At 38.3% G+C, this 15,083-nt stretch overlaps 2 protein-coding genes across 3 annotated transcripts in view; one reads left to right on the top strand and one right to left on the bottom strand.

The window, feature by feature from the left end:
• LOC117317035 (kinesin-like protein KIF13B) overlaps positions 1 to 15,083 on the bottom strand; it is a 416,447-nt gene that overhangs the window by 208,550 nt on the left and 192,814 nt on the right. The gene's annotated exons all lie outside the window — the stretch shown is intronic.
• On the top strand, positions 10,536 to 14,315 carry LOC117317037 (leucine-rich repeat-containing protein 4B-like). Of its 2 annotated transcripts, XM_033871821.1 has the most exons (2): positions 10,536 to 13,241; positions 13,350 to 14,315. In XM_033871821.1, exons 1-2 carry the CDS (start codon positions 11,606 to 11,608, stop codon positions 13,898 to 13,900), a joined length of 2,187 nt encoding a protein of 728 aa, XP_033727712.1. In that variant the 5' UTR covers positions 10,536 to 11,605; the 3' UTR covers positions 13,901 to 14,315. The 2 variants fall into 2 exon arrangements, with proteins under 2 accessions (XP_033727712.1, XP_033727711.1); XM_033871820.1 differs by having other exon boundaries at positions 10,536 to 14,315.

The raw sequence follows: 15,083 nt of genomic DNA on the forward strand, positions 1-15,083 counted from the left end.
ATAGTTGGGACTCACAACGTAATCAAAGTAAACAACAGCCCAAACTCTCACAGCAACAGGAAGGTGCCTAGTAATCAAAGTAAACAACAGCCCAAACTCTAACAGCAACAGGAAAGTGCCTAGTAATCAAAGTAAACAACAGCCTAAACTCTAACAGCAACAGGAAGGTGCCTAGTAATCAAAGTAAACAACAGCCCAAACAGCAACAGGAAGGTGCCTAGTAATCAAAGTAAACAACAGCCCAAACTCTAACAACAGGAAAGTGTCTAGTAATCAAAGTAAACAACAGCCCAAACACTAACAGCAACAGGAAAGTGTCTAGTAATCAAAGTAAACAACAGCCCAAACAGCAACAGGAAGGTGCCTAGTAATCAAAGTAAACAACAGCCCAAACTCTAACAACAGGAAAGTGTCTAGTAATCAAAGTAAACAACAGCCCAAACACTAACAGCAACAGGAAAGTGTCTAGTAATCAAAGTAAACAACAGTCCAAACTCAAACAGCAACAGGAAAGTGTCTAGTAATCAAAGTAAACAACAGCCCAAACTCTAACAACAGGAAAGTGTCTAGTAATCAAAGTAAACAACAGCCCAAACACTAACAGCAACAGGAAAGTGCCTAGTAATCAAAGTAAACAACAGCCTAAACTCAAACAGCAACAGGAAGGTGCCTAGTAATCAAAGTAAACAACAGCCCAAACTCTAACAACAGGAAAGTGTCTAGTAATCAAAGTAAACAACAGCCCAAACACTAACAGCAACAGGAAAGTGCCTAGTAATCAAAGTAAACAACAGCCCAAACTCTAACAGCAACAGGAAGTGTCTAGTAATCAAAGTAAACAACAGCCCAAACTCTAACAGCAACAGGAAAGTGCCTAGTAATCAAAGTAAACAACAGCCCAAACTCCAACAGCAACAGGAAGGTGCCTAGTAATCAAAGTAAACAACAGCCCAAACTCTAACAGCAACAGGAAGGTGCCTAGTAATCAAAGTAAACAGCCCAAACTCCAACAGCAACAGGAAGGTGCCTAGTAATCAAAGTAAACAACAGCCCAAACTCTAACAGCAACAGGAAAGTGTCTAGTAATCAAAGTAAACAACAGTCCAAACTCAAACAGCAACAGGAAAGTGCCTAGTAATCAAAGTAAACAACAGCCCAAACTCTAACAACAGGAAAGTGTCTAGTAATCAAAGTAAACAACAGCCCAAACTCTAACAGCAACAGGAAAGTGCCTAGTAATCAAAGTAAACAACAGCCTAAACTCAAACAGCAACAGGAAGTGTCTAGAAATCAAAGTAAACAACAGCCTAAACTCAAACAGCAACAGGAAGGTGCCTAGTAATCAAAGTAAACAACAGCCCAAACTCAAACAGCAACAGGAAGTACCTAGTAATCAAAGTAAACAACAGCCTAAACTCAAACAGCAACAGGAAGGTGCCTAGTAATCAAAGTAAACAACAGCCTAAACTCAAACAGCAACAGGAAGTGCCTAGTAATCAAAGTAAACAACAGCCCAAACTCTAACAACAGGAAAGTGTCTAGTAATCAAAGTAAACAACAGCCTAAACTCAAACAGCAACAGGAAAGTGCCTAGTAATCAAAGTAAACAACAGCCTAAACTCAAACAGCAACAGGAAGTGCCTAGTAATCAAAGTAAACAACAGCCTAAACTCAAACAGCAACAGGAAGGTGCCTAGTAATCAAAGTAAACAACAGCCCAAACTCAAACAGCAACAGGAAGTGCCTAGTAATCAAAGTAAACAACAGCCTAAACTCAAACAGCAACATGAAGGTGCCTAGTAATCAAAGTAAACAACAGCCTAAACTCAAACAGCAACAGGAAGTGCCTAGTAATCAAAGTAAACAACAGCCCAAACTCTAACAACAGGAAAGTGTCTAGTAATCAAAGTAAACAACAGCCTAAACTCAAACAGCAACAGGAAAGTGCCTAGTAATCAAAGTAAACAACAGCCTAAACTCAAACAGCAACAGGAAGTGCCTAGTAATCAAAGTAAACAACAGCCTAAACTCAAACAGCAACAGGAAGGTGCCTAGTAATCAAAGTAAACAACAGCCCAAACTCAAACAGCAACAGGAAGTGCCTAGTAATCAAAGTAAACAACAGCCTAAACTCAAACAGCAACATGAAGGTGCCTAGTAATCAAAGTAAACAACAGCCTAAACTCAAACAGCAACAGGAAGTGCCTAGTAATCAAAGTAAACAACAGCCCAAACTCTAACAACAGGAAAGTGTCTAGTAATCAAAGTAAACAACAGCCTAAACTCAAACAGCAACAGGAAAGTGCCTAGTAATCAAAGTAAACAACAGCCCAAACTCTAACAGCAACAGGAAGGTGCCTAGTAATCAAAGTAAACAGCCCAAACTCTAACAACAGGAAAGTGTCTAGTAATCAAAGTGAACAACAGCCTAAACTCAAACAGCTACATTTATTACATTGACCTCAGACGACTTAAGGTCAAAAGTTCTACATTTATTACATTGACCTCAGACGACTTAAGGTCAAAAGTTCTACATTTATTACATTGACCTCAGACGACTTAAGGTCAAAAGTTCTACATTTATTACATTGACCTCAGACGACTTAAGGTCAAAAGTTCTACAAATCTTTAAGCAAATGACTTTAGTATAGTGTTATGGGTTAATGTTTCAGATTATATTGATGATAGCATAAAGGTAAATAAGATGATTCAACTTAAGAAAACTTCAGTGAATGTGTGTACAGATATCTCGAGTATGACCTATGGTATACTCGGTATCACAGGAGATTCCTTGTTTCACAATTGTACGATATAAAGGGCGGAACAATGTAACCTAACTGCCCAGCTTAACCTCACAACACAGTCCGCCCTAGGTTTATCTATGATACAGAAAAAAACATCAAGACTTAAACGAAATCAATTTTATTTTTTTGTTATTGTATCCATTTTGTGTTTCAATTTTAAACATTTTATCTATGAATCAATCTTCAACAAATCAAAATTTCTTGTTCAGATATCATTTTAGCGTAAAATTTTAAAAAGTTTCAGATAAATCTGACAGCACTATACTAAAGATCTATTTGGAATCTTAAGAATTTAAGAGAGAGAAGTCTTTAGGAATCTAATTGAAATCAAAGGTATTTCGCCATATTTGAAGGATTTCTGGAAGGCTAAGAGAGTGTGATATTCCTCATTATCAGCCATTGTAGGTTTGAGAGTTTAAAAACGAAAAAAATATTGATTAGATGTTAATTGTGATGATGATTTTGAAAATGTGACATGACAATACCTAACATTTTTCATTATGAACTTATAATAAATCAACAATCAATGGAGAACAATGTACTGTATCGGAGTTATCATTTTGATTTTCTCTAAACAAACTCATGTAAATCAGTACCATGATATTTAATATGATAGATAATAATTCTGGACATATTGCTGAAACTATTTTAGTCTTTCTTCCCCTTCAGACAAAATAACGTACCTTGATGAACAAAGGGCTATAACTCTACATATTGGGACAACTCATCCAATATCATTTAGCATCAAAACCAAATGGTGATTGTTGTTGACATGGAATAAACTAAACATATGTGCCAATAATTAGTAATTTATAAAGAAATTGTAGCTTAGCTATTTTTTATTGGATTTTTAGCTTTGAGGGTTTATATACTGTTATGCAGAGGCTTGGAATTTTCTTCCCTATAAAAATATCTAAGACTTCGCAAGCATGGATACATATCATTTACATAGGGCTGAAAACAAAGGGACATAACTCTAAACAAAGGGACATAACTCTAAACAAAGGGACATAACTCTAAATAAAGGGACATAACTCTAAACAAAGGGATATAACTCTGTGTAGTCTGACTAGAGAAGTTAGGTTTGTGACACGCTGCAGCCAAAGGGGTTTATTAACATGTTAACCCTTTGCCACATGCAGGTTATAACACTTCAGCACTCTGTGCCAATAGTGCAAAGATACATTGTTGCAATGCAACATTATCGCGCTGACTGAAATATACATACACCATCTCAATGGCAGTTTTTGAGAAATTAAGCTTTGTTTTGATTAATTTTTCTAAACCTAATTTTGAAAGTGAAATAGTTGTTTTAGACAATTTTAGTAAGTTACAATTATGTTCAGAATTTCTTAAATTTTAATTCTGTGCTATTTTCTTTATAAAACCAACAACACATAACCACGAAATCAGCTGTATACAAACTGAACAGAAAAATTTCAAAATATTTTGACAATGTAATTTATAATTCATTGAATTCCTGTACATGAAATGATTCAACATTAACTCCCAAATGAAACAAACTGAATTTTCAAAGTTTTCACAAGAATACTTTCAACAGTTCAGGCTTAAGCCTAGAATATTTTATATCCGATGTCGCGACGAAGGAATGTGTATCCGACCATTTTGGGTCAAATCTACCTTCGTTTTTCAAATGCCGGCGAGCGTAGTTATTAGTGTGTCGAGCTATGGTGGAAACTGATTCTCATTGAAGAAAAGGTAGAAATAATCAATGGGACTTGCAGTATCAACATCTAAAGTTTCTGGAAGTACTGGCCCCGTTTCCCTAACAAAATCATTTACTGTGATCGGCGAAAACTCTCGGTCAACATTACCTAATGGCGGCTCGTTATCTGTTGACAGTTCATTTAGAACATCATTAAGATCAATATCTGACTCAATGTATTCAGGTCCAAAGCCATCGAACTCTAAATTATCATCATCGTCGTCAAAAATGTCGCGCAAAATCGTAGCCACAGCCGCCATCACGCCTCGTTGTTGTCACACTTTTCTACACTCATGACTCACACTTTCTAGGTTAATTCATTCAAAAACTTTCGTATGAATGACGTGTACAAATCTGATTGGTCGATGCATTGATATCTTCTTAAAATAGTATCAGGGATTTCCAGATAGGTGTCGCTCTCAATCACGGGATTTTCCATGTCTAAGTTTACCGAACCGGCATGGCGTCGAGAGGCGCTTACATTGAGATAACGTAGAGGCGTCGAGAAGCGCTTACATGGTAATAATGCAGAGGCATCGAGAAGAGCTTACATGTGGCAAGGAGTAAAGGCGTCCAGAGGCGCTTACATGTGGCAAAGGGTTAAATGTTAATTGTGCATCAGATACACCTCAGAAGAACTGACAGGAAGGACATCTCAACTAAATGTACTATTAACTTATAGTACCTCGGACTTACACTTTTAATATCCATCACATATCGTAACAAGATACAATCTTTTCTCAAGGTCATTATCATAACACACCAAAAAAAGATACAATCTTTTCTCAAGGTCATTATCATAACAAACTAACACATGATACAACCTTTTCTCAAGGTCATTATCATAATATACTAAAACAAGATACAATCTTTTCTCAAGGTCATTTTCATAACATACTAAAACATTATAGAATCTTTTCTCAAGGTCATTATCATAACACATCAAAATATGATACAACCTTTTCTCATGGTCATTCTCATAACACATCAAAATATGATACAACCTTTTCTCAAGGTCATTCTCATAATCTACCAAAATATGATACAACCTTTTCTCAAGGTCATTATCATAACATACCAAAACAAGATACATACTTTTCTCAAGGTCATTATCATAACATACCAAAACAAGATACAATCTTTTCTCAAGGTCATTTTCATAACATACCAAAACATTATAGAATCTTTTCTCAAGGTCATTATCATAACATACTAAAACAAGATACAACCTTTTCTCAAGGTCATTATCATAACATACCAAAACAAGATACAATCTTTTCTCAAGGTCATTATCATAACACATCAAAATATGATACAACCTTTTCTCATGGTCATTCTCATAACACATCAAAATATGATACAACCTTTTCTCAAGGTCATTCTCATAATCTACCAAAATATGATACAACCTTTTCTCAAGGTCATTATAATATATAAATTTCTGGTGATTTCATATCAAGCTGTATCTACAGTAAACCCTTGACGTATTTCCAATGTTAGAGAACTCAAATACTTTTAAAGGTCCTCACAGCTTAGTCTAATCAAGAAGATTAACGTATAAACAAAAAAGTATACATCTCCAGACCGAAGGAATGTGTAATCGAGGAGGACAAGCCAACACGTAGACGACACTCTATCAAATAATTGTCTATCACTTATATAAATGTACTGCTAGAAGTTATCTCCCTTTGGAAACAGTGGAGTTATCTCCCTTCTGACAATTTTATCTCAGCTTTACAAACTTTAGAAATATCTACCACAACTGTAGATACAACACACAGAATTCAGTGTACTTTAGATAAGCTACAATCACCAGCAACAATTTAATTCTCACATAATTGACGTGAACTTTAAACTTTTGGAATTTATTTCTGATACACGGAATTCTTGAAGCAGATTGTGAATTGGCTCCTCACCTAACACCTTAAATCTGGCCAGTAGTTCTGGCAATGTTCAATCTTTAAAATCCCTTAAAAGTATCCCCCATGTAGAGAAACTTACTCCATCATCAGAACTGTTAACTAATGTGAACTTTTTCATTGTTTTAATAGTAATCAGTTTTTCAGGACCAATATCTATACTGATGTTGGTATTACAGATAATTGAAGTCTTTTGTTTTTGTTTAACGTCCTATTAACAGCCAGGGTCATCTAAGGATGTGCCTGGTTTTGGAGGTGGAGGAAAGCCGGAGTACCCGGAGAAAAACCACCGGCCTACGGTCAGTACCTGGCAACTGCCCCGCGTAGGTTTTGAACTCGCAACCCAGAGATGGATTGGAGGGCTAGTGATAAAGTGTCGGGACACCTTAACCAATCGTCCACGATAAAGTGTCGGGACACCTTAACCACTCGGCCACGATAAAGTGTCGGGACACCTTAACCACTCGGCCACGATAAAGTGTCGGGACACCTTAACCAATCGGCCACTGTGGCCCCTAAAAAATATAAGTCTACGCCTCCAAACATCCTAGTCTGTTAATTATCAGTTAAAATTTATTTTCATGTTTTTTGTCCTATTATTATCATGGCTAGACTAATAACACAAGCTTTTGAAAGATTCTGATCACTGAATTTTTAATTTCAACAAATTTTCTTACCATTACAAAAGGATAGGGCATTAGTGTATATAAGCAATCTCAATATAACTTTGGTATGATATAGTCAATGAAATGATCTGACAAACATATAGACAATGCATATAGTCTCCGTATCCCACCAGACCAGGTATACAATCACGTATTCATCGCTGATGGAGCCAGCAAGAATTTTAATACGAAATTTTCTGATATTTTTCCATCATCTATCAAAGTTGTTCAAGAGAAACATTCAAGGCTTTAATCTATCAGAGGAAATATTGCATAACACACAATGATCTATACCTTAAGTATTTCCCAAGCTGTCGGTGTTTTTATGACCGACTTTTTAATTTTAAAACGGCCACAAAATTTACAACACTGATAAAAAACTCGGAGATGACATATTTTGTTGGCCAAACTTAAATATTGATTAATTTTATCCTAAATTGCAAAAAACTTTTAGAATCAATCAAGAAAGCTCACAACTTTATCCAATAAAGCCTAATGCTAGTAAACCAGAATATTGAGATTGATAGGAGATGCCATGGAATCACTACTTAACTCGGATACCTACACATAGCAGAGTACAATTATTACAACACTACGATAAAATCTTATCACCGAATCTTTACAAACTCTCTACGCTTTCATAAACCTTTAAAACCAGGGCCTACACCTCTGGACTTGTTGATGTAAAGGGCTGCACAAGTAGGGGTATGGCTTTCAATAAACTGCTTTCATTTTACAACAATTATGAAACAAGTTTTATCAATTTAAACTGATCACTCTTGTTGGCCCGAATAGAAGCACGTAGATGTACGTGGGAGGAGACTGGAGAACACACGATAAAACCCACGTTGGCTGTCAGGTAGATGTTCAAAAACTTTATAAAAGTCCAATTCAGGAATTGGACCCTGGCTGTCTTGGTGAATGGCACCACCACTATCCACTGCTCCTCTCAATCATTATAAAAGATTATTAGACAGCATATTATAAATGCTTGCCCTTATATGGTAATTTCAATTATGATGCAAATCTGCTGTATTATCAACCTCTCACAGGTCTCGCCTAAAACATTTTACCAATTCTGATGATCATGTCATATGACCGTCACGGCACCCATCTACCAAAATACTGACCATTTACCAAAATACCACTCATCTACCAAAATACCATCACGACCAAAAAAACCACCATCACCAAAAGACCACGCACAACGAAAAAAACCAAGCACTACAAAAAACCAACATCGACCAAAAGACAACGCAGCGACCAAAAAGACCACGCATCGACCAAAAGACACCAGCGACAAAAAGAACACCAGCGACAAAAAACACCCACGACCAAAAGACCAACCAGGACCAAAAACCACCACACGACAAAAAAACCCAAGCGACCAAAAGAACCAAGAAAAAGACGACAAAAAAGACACCAGCACAAAGACAACAAGCGACAAAAGACACAGCGACAAAAAGACACAAAGCGACAAAAAAAAAGGAAAAAAAAAAAAAAGACAGCAACAAAAGAACGCAGGAGACCAAAAAAAACACCAGACCAAAAGAACACAAAGGACCAAAAGAAAACAAAACCGAAAAGACAAAAACAAAAAAGACCAGAGACAAAAGAGACAGAGCACAAAGAAGAGACACAGCGACAAAAGACAACCCGCGACAAAAGACCACCACCAGACCAAAAACCGACAGCAGGACCAAAAGACACGCAGCGACCAAAAGACACAAGACCAAAAAGAGACCAGAAAAGACCACACGAGCCCAAAAGACACCCAGCGACCAAAAGAGAACCAGCGACAAAAAGAACACACAGCGACAAAAGACCAAAGCGACCAAAAGACCACGCAGCGACCAAAAGACCACCAGCGACCAAAAGACCACCAGCGACCAAAAGACCACACAGCGACAAAAGACACACGACACCAAAAACCACCAGCGACCAAAAAACCAGGACCAAAGACAAGACCAGCGCACAAAAAGACCACGCAGGACCAAAAGACCACCCAGCCGACCAAAAGACCAACACCAGCGACCAAAAGACCACCAGACCAAAAGACCACCAGCGACCAAAAACCACCACGACCAAAAGACCACCAGCGACCAAAAGACCACAGACCAAAAGACCACCCGAGACAAAAGAACCACGCAAGAGAACCAAAACACACGAACACAAAAAGCACGCGACCAAAAGACCACCAGCACCAAAAGACCACCAGCAGCACCAAAAAACAACCCAGCGACCAAAAACACACGACCAAAGACCACCCAGCGACCAAAAGACCACCACACAAAACACCAAAAAAGCACACACAACACAGCGACCAAAATACCACCACACCAAAAACCACCATAAGACCAAAACCACCTACCAAAATACCACCCATCTACCAAAATACCACCCATCTACCAAAATACCACCCATCTACCAAAATACCACTCATCTACCAAAATACCACTCATCTACCAAAATACCACCCATCTACCAAAATACCACCCATCTACCAAAATACCACTCATCTACCAAAATACCACCCATCTACCAAAATACCACCCATCTACCAAAAACCCATCACAAATACCCATCTACCAAAATACCACTCATCTACCAAAATACCACTCATCTACAAAAATACCACCCATCTACCAAAATACCACTCATCTACCAAAATACCACCCATCTACCAAAATACCGCCCATCTACCAAAATACCACTCATCTACAAAATATCGCCCATCTACCAAAATACCACCAATCTACCAAAATACCACTCATCTACCAAAATACCACTCATCTACAAAATACCACTCATCTACAAAATACCGCCCATCTTCCAAAATACCACCAATCTACCAAAATACCACTCATCTACCAAAATACCACCCATCTACCAAATACACCAACCAAAATACCACTCATCTACAAAATAACACCCATCTACCAAAATACCACCCATCTACCAAAATACCACCCATCTACCAAAATACCACTCATCTACCAAAATACCACCAACCAAAATACCACTCATCTACCAAAATACCACCCATCTACCAAAATACCACCCATCTACCAAAATACCACCCATCTACCAAAAATATCAGATTCAATTATAAAATTAAGATTGTACCACCCAATATGAAGCCGATCTGATATTATAATTTTTTCTACTTTTAAAAAATTTATTCTACAATTACCGATTACTGTTTCAATTTCTAAACTTTGATCAATATCGAATTCAACTCTATAGTATATTGGATGAAGTTGTGAGCTTTTGATAACTTGCCAAGGTTTCATTGAGCTAGTGTAATTAATCACTGATTTCTCTCTCCTTGGTATGTCTCTCAGTCCGATAGGTAGGCTAGGTGTCTACCCCAAACACCCTGTACATCAGACACTATTTCAATGTGACATTCTCACTACCATAGACCAGTTAGTCTACAGTCCGATACGCAACCAACAGCTCAGATTTTTATGCGTAAAATTCTGTTTAAGGCGACGTATTCAAAGTTGAAGATATTCAAAACTTACAGAATGTGAGGTTTAATTGAGAAAAGACTTCAATTTGATTTTGGTTTAAACATATTTTTATTACAGACAATCATTCTTTGGATTTAAAATGTGAGTAGAACACATCTTATAACAAACTGTTGTGTCCAGGTGAAAGATAAAGCGACGATTCAGGATGTTCTGATGAAATATTTTGTGAATGTTTTGTTGGAAAATGAAAAATTTGGAAACAAACATAAAACAAAAAACAAAACCGAACAAATTCTTCAGATCTTCAGGATGTTTTGTCCGAAAAATTATCCACATTGACAAACAGACACTCCGAAAGGTCAAATCACCTACGAGTCTGGAGACCTTTGCACTAGGTGTGTGTGATTACTAGGAAATATTTTGACAGATAACGGTGAATTAACCTCACAAAACATGACAGCAGAGAAATGTAAAACTTTTTTAATGATACAGTGATATCAGCTTGGTAATACCAACCAATCTTGTCAAACGTGACAAGTGTTTTGGATTGGTAATAACACTAGGGTTCTGCAAACATCGGCCGGATACCAACGATTATATGTTGATCTCAAATCATCCATAACAACATAGATCCAATATCTTTCCCGCCGAGTCTCTACTGACTCAATACCGTCTTGAGAAACAATCGCGGAATTTATTTACTTGATACAAAAACCATAAATTGTTGGGACAATTTTATATATTCCGTACTTTAGCGAAATACATTATATGGTGTGTTGTTCGTCAAAGGTCCTTGTAGGTCGTCGGATTAATCTACTAGAAGTGCGAAGGAATACTACCATCAATTCATCCCAGGGAGACAATGTTGTTTATGTCCTGATGATTAATGTTACAGCTGGAGAAGTCATACAAGATATTTGAAATCTGTGAACTGCTATATCGAATTAATAATAACTGATGTTACAGAGGCTTTGCCAGAACACAACATATCCTATTTGAAAGGCGGGTCTTAGCCATGGAAATGAAAAATATTCAGACAAACCAGGGATTTCTCCAATATACTGTTTTCAGTGTTGTTCTTGTGTTTTTGTGTTTAAATGATGCGCTTGGTGTTCCGTGCAATCCAAAATGTACAACTTGTGACACAGACTTTGCAGGGCATGTTATCAAGGTCGTGTGTACTGGAGTGGACATTCCCACAATTCCAGATTCCGTACAAGAAATGTACCTGTCGGAAGGAACTGTGAGCTTACCAGGAATTTTCAAGGATTACGTGTTTATCGGTAAGACAGACTTACGCGTAATTCACCTGAAAAAATATAACATTACCATGGTATGGGAGTCGCCCTTTATAAATCTGACAAATCTCGTGGAAGTTGACCTTAGCTTCAATAATATCCCGAATTTCGACAAAACCAATCTGGCGGGACCAGTAGCTTTACGCGTATTAAACCTGAACCACAACAATATACAACAGATCCCTAATGACGCGTTCAGTAATCAAACATCTCTGACGGAACTCCATATGTCTATGAACAAGGTGACTCTAATCCCAAGTAACGCTTTCCGCGGCCTTCGGAGTCTGGAACACATTGACCTATCATACAACAAGCTGACCACTATCAGCGGTACCGTGTTCCAGAACTGTCCCGCTTTAACGACGGTGATACTCCGGGGAAACCGACTGGACACTGTAGCCCCGTACTTGTTCCAAGGCCTACATCACCTACATACTCTGAACCTTCAGCGGAACTTTCTGGTCTCAATCGGACAGGACGCCCTTGTCGGGACAAACCTCACATTTCTTGATCTGTCCCGCAACAGACTGCATGACGTAAGATCGACCATGGCGGTTTTGAAAAATATTTCTGGTGAAAATGTTGAAGTGTTTTTAACTGCTAATCGTTTAAACATGAACTATGGACCGGGGATATTTTCGGGTGTTACTCTCAAACTGCTGGACCTACAGTATAACGGTATATCTATGTTTCCACAGGACGCATTCACAACCAACCACATTGGTAACTTAAAGCTCGGACACAACAACTTGACGTCCCTACCATCAAACATGGAGGCCTATTTGACGTCTGTTAAACCGAATGTAACTCTTGATCACAACCCCTGGCAGTGTGACTGTGGACTTCTGTGGTTTTCGAGGTTCCTGCACCAGTTATCTCCCCCTGATCTGGGGACGAGACTCCAAAGTAATCTACCATGTACAGGGCCTGCCTTATTAAAAAATAAATTGATTCAAGACATAGCTACAATTATAGAACCAGGATGTAAGGCAAATATGTCCACACCAACAACAAGCCAACACGCAGCCCATGTGGCAACTGTCACCAGTACGAAGGCTACGCCGGCAGCAAGTCGACCAGTTCTGTTACCAACATCAACTGATCTCATTCAACCTGGAGTAAACGGAGCACCCAATAGTTCTGTGATGGGTACAACTAGAAAACTAAGTACACTATTAACAGTGGGAATCAGTGCCACACAATCTACATCTGTAACAAGAGGCACAACACCTGCTGTGGTGGCACCGGCTGTAGGTGGCAACAAACCTACAATGGTGGCACCAGCTGTAGGTGGCAGCAAACCTACAGCAGTGGTACCGACTATAAGTGGCGGAATGACTGCACCAGTTGCAGGTGGCATCACGCCTGTAGGAGTGGCACCTTCTCCAGGTGGCAACAAACCTACAATGGTGGCACCAGCGGTAGGTGGCAACAAACCTACAATGGTAGCACCAGCGGTAGGTGGCATCACGCCTGTAGGAGTGGCACCTTCTCCAGGTGGCAACAAACCTCCTGGGATGCCACCGGCTATAGGTGGCAGCAGCCCTGCAGGTGTGACACTGACTGCAGGTGGCATCAAATCTACAGCCACAACACCAGCTTCGGGTGGCAACTCCCCCACTGGGGTGGCAAAGGTGACAAACAGTACCGTATCAGCGTTACTGTCACAGGTGACAGATGGCACCACAACTTCTGGACAAATACTGAACACTGGACAGAGTCAAGGTCAAACCAAAACTACATCAGAGGGTTCAAACGATTCATTCCCTATTGGTGCCGTTGTGGGACCTCTGGCAGCACTGTGTCTGATAGGTGGTGCTGTGGGGTGGTTCCTGTACAGGAAAAAATCCCAGGGAAACCAGGGTAGAATAAACAGCCAAGATCTTCACGAGCCCGAGGAAACCGATTACCTGTGGGATAGACCGTTCCCTGTGCCAAGGTCTCTTGGTCCATCGAAAACTCACTTCAATATTAACTCTTTAAAAAACTTTGATTCGTATCAGTCTTATTAGATATATCATTATAAATCTAACTAGTTTTTCAATAAGCTCCAAATATTTTCGTTTTCAGACTTGGGGGGGGGGGGATAACAGAAAAGGATTTCTCATCAGCAAATCTTTTTTTCGATTAAAAAAAAGTGATAATATATTTCTAAAAGGAATTCTGTAAAAAAAAAAAATGTGTGATGGAATTCTGATAAAAAATACCGGAATATTGTTCCTAGACTGTTTATTATATTGAGATCAAGATCATCACAGCGCTTAACTTTAATACGTTTTACAAGGAAGCGTCTGAGTGACTATATCAGTATGACAAATGTTTATTGGAGTATATATAGCGATGATATTCAGTTTCTGTTGTAAAAAAGGGTAAATAAATATATCCATCATATACAAATAATAAAATAAAGACTAAATTAAAACTGTGTATATATTTTTTGTGATTTGCCTACTGATTTGAACAAGCATCAACAGAAATACTGTATCTATCTTACTGACTACAAACATAAGAGATTTAAGTCATTATCAGCACTTTTGCACTTAAAATTCTTAATTTCATTAAGAGTCAAGCTAATTAAGATAATTATAACTTTGGGTTATTAATTGATGAGTGTCAACATTAGGTAATGTTCTCAAATTCAAAAGGACTACAAATTGTACGAGTATTTCTAATTATAAACATATTTTTCCATCATTTAGGAACTGAAACTTGTGATAGTAATAAACATCTGTGACTAGTGATGCTAGGTATATGACTGGATACTATTATAATTCCTCATCAATAGCTAACATTTCTCTGAAATTCAAGTAAAAAATTATGTTACTGGAGGTCGTTACCTCCCTTTGATTTATTATTTCTCACCAATATTAAGATGTCACATCATTGACCATTATATGTTCTATTTAACAGGAGAAGATCTGTGTATTGGTTTTGACAGATTTACTTCCCCCTGTTTTGAGTTTTTATGGATTTACTGGTCACAACAAGAGTTACTTACCCCTGTTTTGACAGACTTACTTACCCCTGTTTTGATAGAGTTACTTCCCCCTGTTTGGACAGACTTACTTCCCCCTGTTTTGATAGAGTTACTTCCCCCTGTTTTGACAGACTTACTTCCGCCTGTTTTGGCAGACTTACTTCCCCCTGTTTTGGCAGACTTACTTCCCCCTGTTTTGGCAGACTTACTTCCCCTGT

Source organism: Pecten maximus, chromosome 18 (genome assembly GCF_902652985.1).
Source record: "Pecten maximus chromosome 18, xPecMax1.1, whole genome shotgun sequence".
NCBI lineage: Eukaryota > Metazoa > Mollusca > Bivalvia > Pectinida > Pectinidae > Pecten > Pecten maximus.

Excerpts from the sequence above, each read along its gene's own strand:
- LOC117317037 (XM_033871820.1), top strand. The coding sequence starts at position 11,606 with ATGGAAATGAAAAATATTCAGACAAACCAGGGATTTCTCCAATATACT.